Genomic DNA, 21,059 nt, shown 5'->3' on the forward strand with positions numbered 1-21,059 from the left:
TTTTGTCCAGCCAAGAAAACAAAATTCCAGGTATCTGTGTGTGTTGGTTTCTCTTTTAGATACGAGAGAACATAAAATAGTGCATGCATGCTCTTTAATAATATCCTCCTTTAAATCAGGCCATATAACAATATAAGGGATGAGATTTATTTATGTCCAGGTGATTCTTTATCTTTGAACATCCACCCTCCATCACTTGGGGCTTTCAGCTTGGGACATTCTATTTATTCCTGGCAGAGGAGCAAATTAATTGGAATAGAATTGTACAAAGGAGATACCAAATTAGCTATACATCCAAAATAACACAGGACAGAAATGTTCCACGTTGAGGTGGATCTTAGGGAAAAAGAATAGGACTGAGGAGAGATATGATTCATTTGCTCTTGTGGTCATTTATAGCTATTGGTATAATTGTATTTTTAAAAGAGATGCTTAAGATTTTGTTTCTGTTTTTTTTTCCAGTGTCTTTATGTTTAAGCTTTTGGTTATTTCCTATCATAAAAGACCCTATCAAATAACCTCATGCTTTACTCAGAAGAAAAGTTGTACAACCCTTAAACTCTTTCCTCCATCTTGTATGTGATTCATCCATATGCTCACTTTTCATGGGTTTTTATCATGTGAGTCAATATTCTTCTCTTTTTGCTAAAGGAAAATATTTCCAGGGAGTTTTTGGTCCCTCCCCCACGGCCCTGCTCTGTGTTGATTGCATTTTCCTTGTTCATCCTTTGCTGAATGAAACAAAGCATGTTTGTGTTTCATTCTTCACAGTTCTTACTAGAATTGGTGATGGTGTTTTGTTTCCTCCCTATAAGTCAGGAGAAGGAATTTTATTTGTTTATTTTGACAAGATACAGAGAGATACAAGACACGATGCCTATCATGTCACACTGTACACCTAAAAGGCGGGGGCAGGGGTGGGGGGGAACACCACGATCCTTTAAGATGGTTCATTTGAATCTGTGCACTCTACCCACCTGGTGGTTATATAGTGAACTGTTACTTTAAAGAGTAGTTTAAACACCAGCCATGTTTGGGGCAGGCTGCTCTTGCAAAGAGAGCAGTACATATAACAGGAGTCTACTGTGTGTGAGATAAGGGGAAAATTCAGCTCACTGACTAGAGGTTTTAATGTGCGAACTCTAGGGAAATAATATATTGACTGTTCCGTGGCGCGCAAGAAAATTGAAGAACCCTTTGCAGACGGAGTGCTTTGCAAAGGATTCTATCTGTTTCTCTTAAAACAAAATCTGTGGCAAGATGTTTGAAATCAGCAGGACGCTTAATGCTGCTTTGTTAAATAATGAGGTAATATTTTGTCACTTTTTTTCTGGGCAGCATCTGTTTCCCTCCCCCCCCCCTTCATTTTTTCCCCCTATGTTTATGAAGGATTCTTTTTTCTTTTTTTTTTCCTCTTTTCTTTTTCTCTTTTTTTTTTCTTCTCATGGAAGTCAAGGAATACAATTCACGCTTCCCTTTCTGTTCCTTCCTTTTGGTGCTTTTGGAGAATTTGGTTTGTCTTTTTTATTTGCAGTTTCAGCCGGCTGCTGTTTCCTAGCCCATTGTGCCACGTAAGGCTTCTCCACTGCGCGGAGTAGGTAGTTATTAACGCTGAATTGGCTTCTGGTACAGTCCATCTGGACTCTGTGTGGGAAAGCTGGCTGCCGGCGACTGATGCTGACATATCTGCAACCTTTGGGATGTGTGCATGGTGGCAAGGGGCTGACTGATATGAGATTACTTCTTTTAAGGGAAATTGTTATTAATGAGTCAAGAAACTGCTCATTTATGGTAAGAGGGATACAGCGGCACTGGCAGCCCCACAGCTCTGGGATATCATTTTTAGGTTGCCTTAGCTGCCTGAGTGAGACAAGTTTCTTTCTGTGGTGGTGGAGGATTGTGGCAGAAAAAAAATCATGCATGACTGGGAGACTCGCCTGCCTGATTCTTGAGATAATATATTGAGAATCTGTTGCTTTACAAATGTCACACCACTGATGGAGCGGTCAGCCCCTCACTCTGAAAGATGAATGGTACTATTGGAAATGCAATAATAAGGTTGACTTTTCCCAACAATAGGATTCTGCCTTTGTCTTTAGAGAAAAGGCCTCTGAGGACATTTGTGCATTTGTTTGAGGATTCCGTTGAAAGACTTTAGAGTGGAGGTTTTTGGAGAACTAATCAATATACAAAGTGCATGGATTTTTTTAGCCTAGCACAACCAGCTAATTATTTATACTGTAATATACAGTTCCTGTTTCAGAAAAGTGGCCAGAACATCTTTTGATATACCTACTGTTGATTGATACCTAAGTGTGCTGAGATTAGTAAGGAAGGGAGAGAATGCTTTTAAGACATTCTGACTCTTATAACCTCCAGAGAGATACAAAGTAAAGATTTTGTTCTGGAGCGGAGCTGTTTTCATTTGTGTTTTTCAGCATTGTGTTCATGGTTTTCTTTTCACAATATTTTGATATTGATAGGATTGCATTCAGAGTTTCTGTTGTTGATTTGGGGCACCTGTACCTTCCCTGTGTCTGTATGTTGAGCTCTTTAGAACACTTAACCTATGAATTCGTCCCTAGAACACAGTTCAACAGATACTATAGTACTGTTGTGACTTGTAGGACTCTGTATATTTGCTGGAGAAATTATTTTAAAAGTTTACTTAGACCAGTATTGTTTCACCATAACTATTGTTACCATTTTAACATTTCTACTTTTCTCTTTCATGTATTTTTATTTCGAACAGCTGAATGTATCATAGAGTGTACCCAGCACATACCGTTTTGTGGTGTATCTGTATTTTTAAAAGTGTGAATATGTACATTTGTGTGTGTGTGTGTGTGTGTGTGTGTTCATGAAATAGTATGTGGGAAAAAAACAGTTTTAATTTTTTTTATATAAAGGTCATTTTCTTTTCTAACAATTTTTCATGGGCCCGTCTTTTCTTGGACTTTGAAGCCCAGAGTGTAGCATGATTTTCGGCCTCTATTTCTATTCTGCCCAGTCCCGTCTTGCTGTCAACTACAGCCAAAGATTTAAAATAATGTTGAATTATTTCCTTAGTAATACTTGTTACCTCTGTGTATTCATTGAGGAACAAATTGACTAAATTGTGAATTAAATAAATAGCAGTAATTTAGCCTTTTGGATAGAAGTAAAGCAGAAACTCTTCAGGTAAGCCACTTTAAAACCCAAACCAGAACAAATTACTATCCTATTGGAAGACTGGTGTTGCAGAGGTTATGACATGTGTAACATGGGCAGACAAACTGTATACATCACCACACACTTGCTAAATAGCTCTTTGCAAGTCTTTCAAGGGGCCAAAGATAAAAGACATCTTTTGAAGGAGAGAAGCAAAATCACGTGTTCAGTTAAGCAAGATGAGCCCTCTGCACCGGTTATGAAATGATGCTGTTGTCAAAAGCATGCTTTACCATTCTCTATAGCAGTAGTGAAAGCAGAGAAGATGTGTTTTAGTGGATTTTTAAAAATTCAGATCATGCCTCTATCCAAGTTGAGAAATATATTCATTTAAATAAATCATTCATCATTCTCTGTTTTGAAAAGCTCAGACAGAAGGCAGAAAGGTAGAGGCTGACAGCTTTCCCCCTCCCCCCCACCCAGTTTTTTTTCTTTTTTTTATTAGGAAGTAGTTTTCTGAAGCAAACTTGTATGAACCCAGTTCACAGAACAAGCACAGTCTCAAACTTGCCTTCTCTTGAAACCCTGGCCATGTTAGCTGCACAAGGAGCATTACTTACTGAAAATCAGCAATATTAGGAAATAATAAAGTTAAAATGTGGATGTATTAGCACATTAAAGTGCTTTTGTTGTATCTTTAAGCCTAGAGGCAGATCATTAAATATGCATTTCGCTAGAAAGCAACTGTCCAGAAAGATAAGGTGGTTGAAAATATTCCATACTGGAAAAGCCCTCTGTCAAAGGGGTTTGATGGTGCAGCCCTCAGGACAGGGGAAAGGGAGGACACTCCCACTATTAAGGTTTGCAAGCGGCGGGTGACCTGCAGTTGTTACAGTACTTTTGAGCTGGGAGGAGAGAAAAGGTAAAAATACAAGTATGGCTGTTGTTGCTTCTGCCTGGCCTTAATTACCAGACACAAGAAGCAGTTCAGAAATCTGGTCTCTGTTGTTGTAGAGGTCACCAAATCATTAACATCGTCAATCTGGCAGTAGCTAATTTAAATAGCACCTGATGTTGCAACGCCTCCCTTCCTTTCCCCAGCCAATCAGATCCTGGCTTCGGCTGACAGATGGTCCCATAAATGGATGTAAAAAGGGGAAGCTTCGAGCCAATTTCAGCAAGGCTCTGTTCAGTTGTTCTTATCTACATCCTAGAATCGGGGGTTTCAGCTCACTGCTCCTTTTCTTTCTTTTTTTTTCTTTCTCTCCCCCATCCCCTCCCCCCAAATAATTGATTTACTTTACAATCATCCACACTGTGTTTTGTGGATCTTTAAATATATATAACAATAGTAGTCATTTAAAAAATACATTCTGAAACCTTTGCAAATTTTAAGAGAAGAGTCGAAGCTCTGCGAGACCCAATATTTGCCAATAAGAATGGTTATGGTAGGTATGACTAGATTTATAATCTGTTGTTTGTGTTGCTGGAGGGAAGAAAAACATCTACACCTTGACCAGTCTTATGCTTGCACAAGAGTTTAGTTCTCTGCTGCTGTTTGGTTCCTACATTTACTATCTCTTTTGTGTAGAGAGTGCCGGTAGGTCCTTTTATTGAAAAGCAGTGGGGAAATAGATTGTCATTTTTAACAGGTCATTGTCAATTTTCCCTTCAACATAAAGGAGGGGGGTGATGTAGAGGGGAGGTGGGCCGAAATAATTGCTGATTTTTTGAAAGAGATTATATTACATGAGACCATATTGGCAAAAAAAAAAAAGGGGGGGGTTTTGTTCTGTGTTTTTTTGTGAGGGAGAGGGGGTTTGTCTATGTGCCTGGGTTTTGTGGGGCTGGAGGGGATGTAGCGGGGTTAGGAATCTCCATTTCCGTGCTGGAAATTTAAAGCTCGAGAGGCAGTTCCTGGATACTGAACGTTGAGATGGGCAGTTGTGTTTCGGGGGACTGCGCAGTCAAAACGGCAAAGAGAGTGATTTATTTGGGCTTCAGTAAATGCTGCATCTTGTATTTCAAAGAGTTTCCTGTCATGACCTCATAAAAAAGAGGAGGCGGCTTGTATGTGTAGCGGTGCCTGGCGTGTTGAGTTGTTGCTTCCTTCTCTGGGCAGCAGCTCTGTAAGAAGGAATGTCAGCTTTTACATAACGTTCCTTTCCGCTTTTGACACACTGTGTGAGGGTCCATCTTCTTCTGATCACAGATGGAGTGGAATGGCTTGAAGATGGTAAGTGAAAATTCAGAGGAAGGCAGCTTGGAGATTCCAGCCTTGTGTGTGTGTGTGTGCATGTGTGTGTGTGTGTGTGTGTGTGTAAGGATGATGGACTGTGCATCGTAAATCACTGTGCAGATCGTGTGTGTGTCTGTGTGTGTGTTTATTAGTATTTCTCTTTTCTGAAACCCAGCATCCATCTCCAAGTGTAATGGCACTGCATGCACACAAGGCACACACACTGCCTCTTCCATCGAACACACATTTAGCCAAGCGAGGCTGGTGTCTTTTTTGACAATCACAATGTCACCGTAGCTGTTGGCTGGCGTGTCCACCGCCTCTGTGAGCTTTCAACAGAATTACATGACTGTTAAAGTTAAAGGCACATTTCTTTTTCAGTCTCCTGCTAGGAGTGATGGGGAAGGCTGGGTACGAGGGGTGGAGGAGGTGAGGTTCAGTACCAGCAGATGCAATTGTGAAGCAGGACTTTTGGATGTGGAAAGGGAAGTGGAAAACCATTCTGCCAAAGTAGTAAATCTATTTTTAGCATCATCTTTTTCGGGAAAAAAAGAAGCAGGGAAACTCCTTGAGTGCCGCTCCTGTCGCCTGATGTTGACCCTGAAGATATGGCACAAAATGGCACAATCAAATGCCACGAGTGCCCACTTTGACTTTGAATTTCACCAGCAATAGCTTTCACAGGGTTTCAAAGCCGGGTATGTGGGGAGGCTGTAAATTCATATCTATCTCACTTATTTTTTGCTAGAAAAGCCTGGGGAGGACTTTTCGCTCTGCATAGATGTTATAACAAAGCTGTGGTCTTTTTCCCATTCTTAGAGGATTGCCTTTGTCTGGCTGCTTGTTTTGATGGGTGTAAAACAAATAAGATTAGACCGAGCAGCCCAACTGAAAGCGATAGCTGGGAGGAAAACCCAATGAAAGGTTGCCGGGGAAACGAACAGAGGAAAAGCCGAGTAGGGAGCAGGTGGCTATCATGAGAACACACTGCAAACAGTGTAAAAAAGGGGGGGAGGACAGGACCTCGATTATCTTTGCTGTTCTTTGTGGCCGGCCCAACTTTAATTATTCTTTATAAATAGGTGTTAATTACATTTCTAACTCTGGTTTACAGTGATTTTTAGAAATCTATTTTTAAGCATCTGTTCTGTCTCTCCTGTTTTTTTTTTTTTTTTTTTTTTGGTTTAAAAAATAGAGAGGGAGAGAGAAGAAGAAGAGGGGGGAAGGGAGGGAAGGGAATCTTGCTTTTTTTTTTCCTCTCTCTCTCTTTACCCCTTTCTCCTGCTGTGAAATTGTACGTGCGAAAAATCGCAAGGAATCCTGTGAGGCCATTTGAAAAAAATGTAAATTATATTGAATGAAGTTGACGGAAGCATAATAGTGAACTCCCACAGCTGATAGGTTCTGCAAATGATTTCTTAGAAATTTCCAGCAAATATCCATTGGAGAAATATAGGTAGTATAGATCTACCCTAAAGCAATGATTTTGTGCTAGCTGATATTGGTGTTTTTACTAAATCAGATGTTGATACTACAATTCCAGGGAGTTCATTGTATCTTTCATTTTATATCCCGAGTAGAAATTACTTTTAAAAATAATCAATGAAAAGCTGCATTCTAGCCTCTTGCTTCGTTTACCTCTCCATACCTCCAACCACAAGGTCCATCAGGTGTACCCTTGCAAACACTGCAGTGCATTTGGTCCTGGGTCTAGTCTTGGAATAAACTGAGCGAAAAGCTGATTTTTTTTTTAGAGTCTCTGAACGTCTAGGACCCGTGCGTGCCCTGGGTGACAGGCATCTCTCCCTTTTCCTCTGAGTGTGCTTTACTGGTAGTCTCATTTTCTCATGATGGTGGGTACCAGAAGGACTGAAAGGTATAGTGCTTAGGCAAACAGGAGGTTGCATAAAAACCATGATCTGTTCTGGTTTCTTCCAAATTAGATACACGATCAGGTAGCTAATATTAAGCCCAAAATGAGAGATTAAAAAATACTGAAATACGTTAAAAGGTTCGGAAATGTAATTGGCTTTACTGAAAGTGCTCTTAATTTTTACTCTCTCCATTGCAAATCTCTGCACTCACCCCCACCCCCACCCCCGCCCATTCTTTTTACCTTGCAAGACGCTTCTTTTTGTTTTGTCTTCTTATTGGGGGATTTTTTTTATTTGTTTTGACTCTTGAAGTAAAAATAAATAAACTTATTTTTGTCATATGTCATATACTTGAACCTTTGCTCTCTGTCTTGAGCATATGTCTCTCTTAAAAATTAGAATAGGTTTTTTTTATTATCTCTAACGTATTTTTTTCTGAGGAATTTCTAGCATATTTTCCTTAGGGCAAAACCATTTCCATAGAACTAGCACTTTGTCTTGGGTTGTAAAAAAAGACACGTGGTTCCACTGCTGACCTTTCTTGCTTCTTTGTCTTAAAAACATTAATGCCTACTACCTGCACGAGGAGGTGTGCCTTTATGGAAGCACTAGGCTAAGAGTGCATTTATTGAGAAATGAAAATCTGATCGGATATATTTCTGCAAAAAATACCTGACTACATCCCAGGCTTAATGGTCAGAATTTCTGTATACCTCATTGTAACATACTGGCTAAATCGTTTAATATTCAAATTTTTAAAAGGATAGAATGAACATAGATAGGGAAGTAGCTGAGAAACTGCTTTGAGAATCATTGACTTATAATTTTAATATCTCAGAAAAAAAGCCTAACAGACAACTTGAGCACTCATTTTTGTAATCTCAGTTCCGCTCATTTCTAACTGCCATTCATTCAAGTCGTCCTCCTGGCCAGATATAGATGAGCTTGCTTCTGTTTGATAGTTTTCCAAAGCCTTCAAACTTTTTTCTCTCCCGATAGCTCTTCCTTGGTCCTTTGAACACTCAAGGATTTTGTTGTGAGGGGAAGGCCAGATTGTTATGAGCTAATAACGATCGAATATTTTTTTTAAAGAAAGAGAAAGAAAATGAGCTACGTGTTTGCATTTTAGTTCTTAACTCAGTCTTGAAAAAGGGTCTGAGACGTGATAGACTTCAGGTATTCTAAACTTAGCAGTTCTGTTGGGGATAATCTATTTGACATTTCAAATCTAGAAATCATTGCCTGAATAGTGCTTTGTGTGTGTATTCAGGGTCTCTAGAAGAATTTGTGGGTAAATCAAGGTGTTTTTCTCAAGAATTACCATGAACAATGAAAGGGTTTCCGTCAGGGCAAGTCCTTTCTTTGGTTTGATTTCTTCCCTTTGCACTTATTTCCTTATTGTGGGTGGAATCTTTTCCTATATGTAGACCAAATACTATTCCTTCCATGAGCATATACGCTGCTTCAATTAGCCCTTGGCATCTTAATGCCTTATTTTAATTTAAAAAAGAAAAAAGAAAACAAACAAATTGTGTGTACCACAAATAAGGAATGGCGGTCTTGATAGAGGTCATTGTATGTGAACAGAAGTACTTTGGCCTTGACAAATTTCTTCATCAGTTCCAATGATCTGTGGCCACCAGGCACTTAATTTATATGTCTGGACACTTAATATGTACATTTGTTGGTGAGCTGACCAGCGGATGCTAGACACATGAGTGTGCGCTGGCAAATGCTGCAATGCAGTATTTTTTCCCAATGTCATTGGGAATTTGGGGGGTATGAAGGGACATAAACATTCTCAAGCTTTTATCTTACCATCTTCCAGTAGATGGACCATGTTGCACAGAATTGGCCAATTCTCCTTTTGAAAGTGAAGTCAACCTTTTATTGCCCACTGTTCATTCTTCCATGCGTTTGATAGATATGTGGAAATTATGTGTATGTGACAGAGGGAGACTCTGTGTGTGTATGTGTGTGTGTGTGTGTGTATCTGTGTAAGCATGTGTGTGTGTTTCTGGAATCCTGCACCTGTCTTAGGTTTTCCTTATTTGGTATTACCAAATGTGTATACATACTTGCAAGTATATGTGCATCTAAAAATGGAAAGAAAACCAAACTGGGCTGGCTTCCCATAGGAAGTGGCTTCTCCTCCTCACAGACTCCAAGAGTTTTCTTATTAGAAGAAATATAAAACTCAATCAAAAAAGATATATCCGGACCCTGCAGACTTCCATTCGTAACCAAACACCTTTCTTTAGTTGCCACTTGAGAAACTATAAATGTGCAAATCCCTAACAGTGTTTGTGACCTAGAAGCTGCTCTTTCAATCAAGGGGTTGGGTTCAAATTAAAATGTATATGTTTGTGGAAGGAGAGTTGTTTTTTCTTTGGGAACATTTGAACCTAATCTTTAACCATTGGTAAAAACAAGTAGGAGGTAGGGTGGCTGTGTTAGCAGTTTGTGCATTGTTTTGTGAGTTTGTGTGTGTATGTGTGTGCTTTAGAAACATCCTTTTCTTTTTAAAATCTCAGTGTATTTTAAGGATAGAGGGCCATTATAGGTCAGTGGCTTTTTAAAGGTAAAAAGAAAGGTGATCTGGGGGTGGGTGGGAATTGTCACAAGCAGTAATTGTCATAAATTACTCATCTAGAAATGGAAAGGAAAAAAAAAGCCCGGAGGACAAGAGTGGAGAGAGGTACCAACATGTGGATCCGCACTTGCCGATATAAGAGATAATGAGTGATAAATTTGAACTGGTGCAGTGCGGGATGCCTGATAATTTCTCAGAACCTTGACTTTGCAGGTTCATTACTTCCTTGCTTGCTTGTTCACACCTTTAATTATATCCAGTTTGGGATGCTAGCTAGGGGCACCAAAGATGAGCCATTTTGTTTGTTGTTTACTTCATTAAGTATTCAGGCAGTGTGCTCACAATAGCTATGGAGCATCAGTGTTAGGAATCAAGCACTTTGGAAATGGAATTGTTACAAAAGAATAAAAAATAAGAAAGCAATCAGCCAGCTAGCTTGCTTTGGCTGTTCACTCCGCTTAATGGTAATATTTATGCTGTTCCTTGTACATTCATTAAGAAGTAAATTATGCAGTGTTAGAGTCCTAATTTGCTGGTGGCTCCCCTAAACCCTGTCATTCTCTCTACCTCTTTTCTCTCTCTCCCCACGCTCCACCGCCAACCTTTTGCCTTTTACTTGACCATTTTAGGACTGACCATTTTGCTTTGGGGAAGATCGTTATTCAGTTCCTCATTGTATTTAATACCAGAGATATTTTCCTCTCAATATGGATCTTTCTGTATAAGGATCATGAAATGCTGAACACCATAAAGGAATCTTTAAATAATTTTTGTTGAGGAAGCAGTGAAAATGTTGAAGAAATAAGGTCAATGTAATTGTTGTGCTTGGGTTTTGTTTTTTGTTTTGTTTTGTTTTTGGAAAGCCTTATTTTTAACCAAAAAAAGTAAAGTGCAAAACTAGCATATGTGATTTTTTTTAAATGGAAAAAGATTACAAGTCATAGGTATCTCTTAAAAAACTTACCTTGGACTCTGGTTTGAAAAATAACATTTAAACTCGAGTTTAATTTTTAAATTGTTCATGTTAAAGCTATAAAATGTTATTCATAAACATTTTTTCTATAAGAAGTTTAGTTCTATTTTCAGGATACGAGGAAGCAGAGAAACCATCCTAGCCAAGATGGCGAATTCTGAAAAACACACTACAGGGTGGAGGTTTCCCCCTCTCTGCACTTTGTGGCATTGAATCCACTCCTGCTTGTTGTATGAATCAGTTACCTGCTGTCATCTACTGTCTTGTAGCAACTAGCCCTTGAAGTTGTTTTCCCAACTGTGTTCATAGTAGAGGTTAGCTATCATTTGTTGTTGGATGAAGATGTGTTTGTTGAGGACTTGCTATGTGTATTTCTTTGGAAGGTGGAATTCAGCTTCACCGTTTTCTTGTTCTTCTGACACTGATCAAAAAACTTCTAAGAGGCTAAGTCCCTGTGATTGGGGCTAACGTGGTGAGGGATTTTAAAGTTGGATGTTACATAATGAGGTTTGTGTCAAGTTATGAGAAGAGATCTGTTTGAACATTCAAGTACACAAATGTTTTTCTTTTTGTATTTGTAAGAGCCTAGGCGTGACTCCAAAAGATAGATATAAAAGGGGGGGGCGCCTGGGTGACTCAGTTGCTTGAGTGGCTGACTTCTGCTCAGGTCATGATCTCGCGGTCCGTGAGTTTGAGCCCCATGTCAGGCTCTGTGCTGACAGTTTAACAGCCTGGAGCCTGTTTTGGATTCTTTGTCTCCCCCTCTCTCTGCTCCTCCCCTGCTTGTGCTGTGTCTCTCTCTGTCTCTCAAAAATAAATAAATGTTAAAAAATTTTAAAAAGAAATAAAAGGTCTTCTGGACATTTTTGTCTATAAGGTTCCATATATGCAGATGTTTGCTTTCAGGAAAAGTAAAGTTTAGGCATTTGGGAGGAACTCGTCTCTCTGTCAGCTACTGTGGAGCTTGGCTAGAGCCTGTTAATTTTACAGAAATACGAATGCCTTTCTTCCAACAGAGATGACTCTTTGAGTACCTTTCCCCATGTCACCCGCCGGGGAGGACCTGAGAAGATAGTGGCCCTCTTGGCATGTACCTGTGCAAACTGTAAGTCTGCACATAGAGCAGAAATCATAGAATGACTTTGTGACACACACTAAATACTGCATGGTGTGTGTGTGGGGGGGGGCGGGGTATGTATAGATAGACAGCCATGACCCCCCGTGTGCTCTGGATGTGCCAATAATGGCTTCTGAAGTAGCCTATGTTTTCCTAAGCTGCCAGTCTAAACCTTCAGAGTTTTCCTTTCTAATTTGTACATGAAAAATAATAGGCTGAATTGAACTTTTTTTTCAAGTGCCCCCTTTGAAGATGCAGCAGTAGTAAATACAGCTTTAATGATAAACTTTAGCTCTAAGTGCTATTTAAAAGTCTGTCATGGAAAGCCTGAGAACTTGCAATCTTTACTAATGAAACTTTTATTAGGAGAGTGCTCACTTAAAATGGAGTAAACGACTAAGTCCCTGTAATGTGTGATTTTGACCAGATTTGACTCATCCTTTCTTATGTCACTTTTTGTAATGCAGCCAACCACACATCTAAAATTCTGGATATTGTACTTGTCTTCAATATTAATTATCTCTGTTGATGCACTGGGTACAGACAGTACAATTCCCACAAGTCCAGATTCTTACTGTAACACCAAAACAAAAGTGATATTTATGAATAATATTGGGAAAGTTGTCCTCATAGTAACCATTCCCCAAAGGAAGCTTTACATAAATGTGCATTTATTATTCAGGATATTAAAAGGGAATCCTTAGCTTTTACATTTTAATTTGGGCTAAAATATGTAAATTGGTTTTATTTTGGAGTTGTTCTGTTTTAGGTGGCTTTGGGGGAGGATAACTTTCTAGCTTGATTATATTTTAATCGCCTCTGTAGTAGAAAAGGTTCCAATCCTGAAATCAACCTGGTTATTGTGATTAGGACCCAGAGGGCCAGTGTGCAGATGAGGCTAAATACATATCACATCGATTTGTACACATGTAGAAAAATTAGATTTGTTTCTACTAGATACCACTGTCTCCATGTCTTTATTGGCAGGGCCAGCTCAGAAGCCACGGAGCCACAAGTCTGCCTGTGGATTTACAGGACTTTCATGGTGTGCCTGTACAAGCAACCATCTGGAAATATTGCCCTTTGTCTTAAGAAACCGGGAAGGGCAAAGGACTTTAAAGTCAGGTGGATTTGGATTAGAATCCTGACTTTCCCTATTAGTAAAAGGGTGATCTTGGGTGAAGTCCTTCAGCCTCTGAGCTTCAGTTTCCTCATCTTTAAGATGCAGATGATAATGCCTGACTCACAGGGTTTTTGTGAGGATCAAATGAGAAACGGTATGTGAAGGCATCAGTCATACACCTGAATATTAAAGGTGCTTAGAGGATGTTAGGTCTCCTTCAGTCTGCCCGTGCCAGATGTCCTGGGGAGAAGTGACATTGAATGATGCCCTCATAGTCTCTGTCCTCTCCCCAGAACTCAAGGAAGGGGGCAGGGGTGGTGGCACAGTAATTTTTAAACACAGATAGTCCCTCAGTTCTTCCCTGGAATTGTGTGGCTTTATTAAGTTTCTCCTAGGGTTTTGTAAGGTACATTCACGGTCTCCTTTGGAATTAGAATTAACTTGGGATTTAGTTGTTAAAAGAGAAAAAAGGTGAACATAAAATTAATTTTAGTTGGTGCTGTTCTTTTTATTATTATTATTTCATGAGTCTGTTAGGAAATTCAGAAGTCAACTGATAAAAACCAAAAAAAAAAAAAAGTGAAGCTCATTAATGCAATATCATCTCTGCTAAAATATGTTATTATAACCTGTGACTTATTTGAATTTGGCCCAAACCAACTTATTTTGGAGCTATGTTTTCCCTCTTCACCACATCACCTTTTTCTTTCTGTCCTTTTTGTTTCCCCAAAAGACTGAATTTTGAAGTTCTGATTTTCAAGGAGTGGTGAAGAGGTTGAGGCAAAAAGTGGCTTAATGAGATTTTTCTAACTCGCCATCGGTTTTCTTTCTCCTGCTTGGTGAGGCAGGATGATGGATGGCTTTGGCAGTGCAAACAGTTCTAGAAGCGACTGCATTGACTGAAGAGGTGTGGGAGATGTGAGCAGAATGCTGGCCCTCAATTTATTACCTTCCCATTTGTAGGAAAGAAAGAGAAAAGAGTAAGGCCTTGATGTAACTGTTGGTCACACACACTTGGGAAAGGTAGTGGTGTCAGGACTCGTGTTAAGCTGAGCCTTACTTTGTGCCTTTTTCCCAAGGCTCTGAAAGGGGGAATAAACAGGCACATTTAACATTTAATAAAATTGACAACTTGCTTTAAATTGGGACCTGTTGCTGTCACAAGTGAGGACAAAGAAATAATACAAGTAGTACCTGAAGGTGCTTGAGACTTAAACTGAAAACATAACCTTTAGAACACTATTTTAACGTCATGGATTTTGGATTCCACTTTATATGGTCATGGGAAGGATGTGAAAGGGAGTAATTTTCTTTCCTTCAATTTAATCCTTAAAATCAGGGGAAGGATTATAAATTGATCTGATCCCCCAAGCACTATTTTCCAGGACTTATGCTTTTATAAAAAAAGACCCTTTACTGTGAAACAGACAATAGAATTTTTCTCTTTCCATGTGTATCTATTTCAAGGCTTCACCAAGTTCTTCTAAGGATTTTGTAAGCAGCCTCATATATGGTATGCAAGCTCTCTGGAAGAATTTAGTCGATTTTTACATTGTGTGTGTTCGGGCAGAAATACGCCAGTGGAAGAAAGGGGCTTGAATATGGAGAACGGTAGAAGATGTTTCTGTACAGTTTAGCCTAGAAAAATCTCACACCTATTAATGAAGGACCAAAAAGAGATGATCAGGTGAATGATTTGAGCAGGTGACTAGACAGGGGAGGGGCAGGTGGATATTCTTAGGATCTCTTGGCTAGCTAAATGTTTGTATTATTTAAAAATTGACCCCTATTTAAGCCAGTACTTGAGTCTCAATTCCTTCTTGCTTTACACCACTGGCTTAAGGTTATCTGCAAGAAGAAAAGACTTTTAGCTTAGAGGAGCTTTAGTAAAAACTCTTAAACAGGTCTCTAGTTGGTGTATTTTGGAGACAGGGCTTGCAGTTGCTATAATCATAACAGCACTCTTCCCGAACTACCATTGTGTCAATTTTCTAAGAACAGAGGAGCAAGTTTGTATTTCTAGAACTTGAGCTATTCCCAGCACAGTTCTGCTGTAATGGATCTGTGACTAGGGAGATCATTTCTTATATTCACTTAACATTGTATAATTTTTGCTCTATGGTGTCAGGTTGATCTCCTTAATGTAGTTGGGGCATGTGTTATTAACCCCTTTTTATAGAAAATAAAGCTTAGCTGCCTGCCTTAGGATACATGCTTAAGAATATCAGAAGTCTTAGCTCCAAAGTATTTAGGAATACATCCAGCTTAGCCAAAGTTTACTTCTCTAGGGGAAATCAAAAACAAAAACAAAACAAGTGAAGCAATTCCTTTTCTAGATCAAGTTTTTCAGTGTGGAATTAGCAAATACAATGGCATATAAATCTGTGCATATAAATCACATTCTAGGTGCCTTCTAGAATGTCATAGTATTTAAAACGTATTCTAATCTAGTGGGTAAGGACAGTGACAGGCAGAATGTGAAGAATGTCTCAGCAGAGAAGGTAAAATATACAGAAGAGGAGACATCCGTTGTTGTTGGAGGAAGGAGGCAGGCTTCACGGAGGAAATGTCATTTGGGTGGAACCAGGAAAGATGGATAGGCAGAGAAATTAGGGAAAGGGAGAATTCTGTGTTTAAAGAAGAATAAGTAAAGGCACGGAGATGGGCACTTGCTTAAGGAATAAGTAGTCTGGTGTAAATGCAGCATAGGATGTGTAAAGTTAAATAGTTAAAAGCTATCATTTAGGAAGGTTAAGGTGTTTTGACTTGGTTTAAACTTTATTTGAATCAGTAGCTCTGGAATGTGTTAGTTCAAAGGATTGTTAGTTTCCTGATTGTTTTGCAGGGAAGACTTGCCTTTATTGGGTCATGATTTCTCAGAAGTTGAAGTCACCCTAAAGATGCTTCTTAATTCGATACTGGTCATTCAGAGAGAATTGACATTAAAGCACTCTTCTGGTCAGAATGTGATGTGATGATGATGATGATGATGATGATGATGATGATGCTCACTGGTGAAGTCACGTTGAGGCTTGCTTTTAGGCTTACAGTGCCAAAAAGCACTAGGAGGAAAAATACCAATTTCATTTCAGATTGTAAAGAAATGTGCCGTTAGAGGAGCACACTGCATTCTCTCACCAGCAGGTACCAGTGCTCATGTCATGGGAAAATGTGTGGCCAGAGATAGGATAGTGGTAGTTTGGGAAAAAAACTTATTTCCCCCAGAATAGAATATACCTGCTTCAGACTTCCAAGTGCATGTACCAAGGCATGCTTGTCTTCCCTGGTAGTCTGTGAGCCCTAGAGGGCAGAGATCATGTCAGATGCTCTCTTATTTCGATGTTGGGCACACAGTAACTACTCAATTTAAATGTTTACTGAATTGAGTTATCCTTTTTTAAAGAGCCTGAACTACAGAGTTGGAAGACTTGTGAGTCTTGGGTCTGCCATTTAGTCTACCTTAGTCCAAGTCACCTCATCTTGCTGAGAGCTTCAGTTTCTTAATATGTAAAATAGAGTCCATATCTTGATGGGAGGATCAGTTAAACCATATCCTTGATACACCCTCACAGACAGAATAGCAGTATTAGTAAATTACTAGGTTTAGTTTTGCCTCCAGTTATTTTACTGGGTCTTTTGACCAGAATTTTTTTAAGTAAAATAATAAATGAAATAGAAAAGAAAACATCAGTAGCTAGTGCTTAGGAAGGGTAAGTATTATTTCATGAATCTTTTGTTTCAGTTGCCTATGTTTTGAGTTGTGATGTGAAGTTGATGTGTGTTCAGTATGTTTCTTACTTTTTTTGCTTTGTTGGATTCCGGTCGGTAAATTTTGCAAAACACTGTTCTGTTTTTGTTTTTTTTTTTTACTTTTTTTAATGTTTATTTATTTTTAAGAGAGACAGAGACAGAGACAGAGCGTGAGTAGGGGAGGGGCAGAGAGAGAGGGAGACACAGAATTCAAACCAGGCTCCAGGCTCTGAGCTGTCATTACAGAGCCTGACGCAGAGCTCTAATTCATGGACCGCGAGATCGTGACCTGAGCCAAAGTCAGATACTTAACTGACTGAATCACCCAGGCCCTTGAAAAACACCGTTCTAGATGATCATGAGCTCCGCATTCTCCAAACAAACAAAATCCATCGTTTTTTTTTTTTCAGAGCTATGCAATGCAAGATCTCTAGTATCTTCCAAATTATTAAAGGAAGCATGGCATCTGATTATTTTATGTTTAATGTGAAACTGTATCTTTAGTCTTCGAAAATTCATGCTATCTGCATGGTATATGCTACGGCTCTCTATTAATCAAAGTATTTATTAACTAGCAAATCTTATTCCTTGGTCATGCCACCTAGCTGAACCTTCAAAGTAATAATACTAATGATAGTAGTAAGTAGTGGAGGTGATCTAAAGGTGAGACTAGAAATAATGAGATTAGCTTTCATTTCTTGAGCTCTTACTATGAGTCAGGCACTGTGCCTTACACACCATCCCTTTTAATCCTTAGAACAACCTTAAAAGGTAAATGTTAATTTTCCTATTTTATGGATGAACTAACGGAGATTTTGAAAGGTAAATTAAGGTTACACAGGCAGTAATTGATTGGGCCAGATTTGATTTGAACTCAGGTGTGTCTGATTCTAGAGTGAAATTTAAACATTTTATTCAGTTCCATGAAAATGTATTAAGATGCCTACTCTGTGGTAGCACTGTACTTCTTTACAAATATTGGTGGTTCAGTTGGTCCCCGCTCTTTTTTTTATGTTTATTTGTTTTTGAGAAAGAGAGAGAGAGAGAGAGAGAGAGAGAGAGAAACAGAGCGCAAGCAGGGGAGGGGCAGAGAGAGAGGGAGACACGGAATCTGAAGCAGGCTCCAGGCGCCAAACTCCTAGCTGTCAGCACAGAGTCCTACGCAGGGCTCAAACCCACAAACCACCAGATCGTGACCTAAGCCAAAGTCGGATGCGTAACTGACTGAGCCAGCCAGGAGCCCGAGTTGTTCTCTGCTCTTCAGGCTTTACTGTGCGTGAAAGTGGGTGAGATGTGATTTAATCACAGGAGGGCAGCCACAGAAACTTCCGTACCAAGTATTTAATTTTGGAAGTACTGAGAAAAGTGCCTGCCACATAGTAATTATTCCAGATTTATTGAATTGAATTGAAATTGGATTAATAGCTGGTGATTGGGAAGGGAGTGGGAGAGTATTGGAGAACCTTTGTACTCAAGAATGTCCTTGCCTGGAAAGTGGCAGATCCATCTGCCCTAAAACCAACCTATGCCCTTTGAAACTCCTAAAACTTGCAACAGGGAAAAGCCAACTGGAGTTCAAGAATTCAAATTGTGGGGGCACCTGGGTGGCTCAGGCAGTTAAGCATCCGACTATTGATTTTAGCTCAGGTCATGATCTCATGGTTGTGGGATTGAATCCTGTGTCAAGCTCTATGTGGACAATGCTGAGCCTGCTTGGGATTCTCTCTCTCTCTCTCTCTCTCTCTCTCTCTGTCCCTTTCTCTCTCTCAAAAAGTAAATAAATGTTTTTAGAAAAACTTCAAATTATGAACTTCAAGTTTCATTCAGGCAGAGAGAACCTTCTCTATCTTAGTATGAAAAAAGAAACCATTGGCAGAAACATTTAGAGAATGAAAATAGAAGGCGGGCTTCCTTAGAATGAAAAACAATAATTATTATTGTTGTTATTGTTATTCTTTCTATACTAACCTTATATCTTGAGCAAGTCACATTACCTCTGTGAGCCTCAGTTTCCACATTTGTAAAATAATCTATACTTCGTAAAATAATCTATACTTCTTGGGGTTGTTGTGAGGATTAAACAGATCCATTTAATAAAACCTTGCTAAGTACTTACTGTTTAGTGGTCTCTGAGGATTTAGCATAGAGACATAGCCCCTGAGTATGTGGCAAAAGTGCAATGAGAGTGGGATTCAGCCCCACCACCTGCAAAGCCCACTGCTGAAAGAATGCACCCTTGCATTCTGCTTTGGGGTGTGTATATTATTGTCATATGTGCCTCTTTTGCATCATTGGAGGTTCACGTTTATTGACGGTAAGGTTGTCATGATATTCATCTTTTTATCTTCTACTACCCATGGGCCCCTGCTTACCCATTGGTGCAAGGTTACCTTATACAGTTGTCACTCAATGAATCTAACCCAGGTCAGCAAATATTTACCAAGTTGCTCAAGGTGCTGTGCTGGGAAAGGAGAGTAACATTTGCTGAACAGAGTTGAGTTTAAAGTGACTTCAACGTATAAAAGGGGAACAGTATCATGAGGTGGTGATAAATTCCCCTACTGCTAAAAATGCCCATGATCTATTCAGGAAGAAAATATGGCAGTGAACCTAAAAAAATAGTGTTTTCTTTCTTTTTCTTAGTGCTGTTTTGTTTGTATTTTAAAAAATTTTTTTAACATTTTTATTTATTTTTGAGAGACAGAGAGAGACAGAACATGAGCAGGGGAGGGGCAGAGACAGAGGGAGACACAGAATCCTAAGCAGGTTCCAGGCTCCGTACTGTCAGCACAGAGCTGATGCAGGGTTCGAACCCAACAACTGTGAGATCATGATCTGAGCCGAAGTCGGATGCTCAACCGACTGAGCTGCCCAGGTGCCCCTGTTTTGTTTGTATTTTGTGGGGAACCAGTGTATTTGCTACAGGCACACAGTTGAGATGTGATCTCAAAGATGGCTACATTAGAGATTTGTGGCTCAGGATCAAGCCCAGGTGCCTTCACAACACCCATGAGACCCTCTGTGGCCTGTCCCCACCCTCCTTTCCAGACTCCCATCCTGCAGCTCTCGGCCTTCCATTCATTCTCCACTGTGGAACTTCACCATGCTCTTCTGTACCTATGCTCAAACAGATCCCTTGGTGTCAAACATCCTTCTACTTTTCTTCACCTGTCTTCAAGAGACAAATAGGTGACTTCTCACCTAGGAAAGGTGACTCATGCTGGGACTCATGAGCACTGCCAGCATCCTTCTGTCATTGGTCTTCCCCAGTGCATTATCAGTTGTTGACTTTCCTGTTTCACTGCCACCTCAACAATCAGGACTGAGTTTATCTCTGTGCCTGTTTCCTAGTAAGTGCTCGGTAATGAATTGTTAACTGAATGATAGAGTTGGATGTTGGTTATATGTTCATAAAGGGGTTGCCATCAGGTGCGCCGTTATCCTCTAGCCTGTGAGAGGGAAGTTGGACCCAAAGCCCTCTGCCATGAAGACTGATTTTGACACTGCTGTTGCTCACCAACCGTAGTTCTGTAACTTTGGGTTGAAGATCTTGAGGATGCCTTATTTACGTGAAACTCCCTGACTACCATGACTCACCTTGTACTTCCTCATTAATTCTTCTTTCTTTCAGACTTCTTTATGTCCCTTGGTCTCTACCACATGGTTAACAATGATACATCACAATAATAGTGACCTTTTATAGTGTATGTGTCAGGCTTTACAAACAGAACAAACTTAGGTTATGTCATTGAACCTTATAACTCTAGGAAGCAGGTATTTTTTTTTCTTTTAAAAATTTTTTTATTATTTTATTTTAGAGAGAGAGCATGCATGCTGGAGAGAGGGGCAGAGAGAGAGAGAGAGAGAGAGAGAGAGAGAGAGAGAGAGAAAATCTCAAACAGGGCTCATCCCACAAGCCTGGGATCATGACCTGAGCTGAAATCAAGAGTCCATCACTTAACTGACTAAGCCGTCCAGGTGCTCCTGAAGCAGGTATTTTTATTCCCATTTTTAAGAAAGAGCACCACATAGTTTATGTAACTTCTACAAGGTTACATGTCTAAGAAGTATCAGACTGGGAGTTACAAGCCTAGTCTGTTTGATTCCAGAGCCCATGTTCTATCTCCTATTTTATATTATTCACTTCTTAAAAGGAAGGGACTGATGTAGACATTTAGCCTAGTGGTTATTAATAGAGACTTCAGTAAAGATTGCCAGAGTTCATATCCTGGCTTTACCA

General features: G+C 39.6%; 1 protein-coding gene across 6 annotated transcripts in view; it reads left to right on the forward strand.

Annotated features, from left to right (window-relative positions):
• ELAVL4 (ELAV like RNA binding protein 4) overlaps positions 1 to 21,059 on the forward strand; it is a 145,937-nt gene that overhangs the window by 51,742 nt on the left and 73,136 nt on the right. For 2 of the 6 annotated variants that reach the window (XM_027059232.2, XM_027059238.2), the window contains exon 1: positions 1,107 to 1,308. The exons of 1 other annotated variant lie outside the window; for it this stretch is intronic. In XM_027059232.2, coding sequence (XP_026915033.1) covers positions 1,261 to 1,308 — 48 coding nt within the window. In that variant the 5' untranslated portion in view covers positions 1,107 to 1,260. Of the gene's footprint in view, positions 1 to 1,106; positions 1,309 to 4,392; positions 4,599 to 5,060; positions 5,387 to 21,059 lie in introns of those variants that run through there. 3 more of the 6 variants (XM_027059237.2, XM_027059235.2, XM_027059233.2) reach the window with 3 other exon arrangements.

The sequence above is a fragment of the Acinonyx jubatus genome, chromosome C1, assembly GCF_027475565.1.
Source record: "Acinonyx jubatus isolate Ajub_Pintada_27869175 chromosome C1, VMU_Ajub_asm_v1.0, whole genome shotgun sequence".
NCBI lineage: Eukaryota > Metazoa > Chordata > Mammalia > Carnivora > Felidae > Acinonyx > Acinonyx jubatus.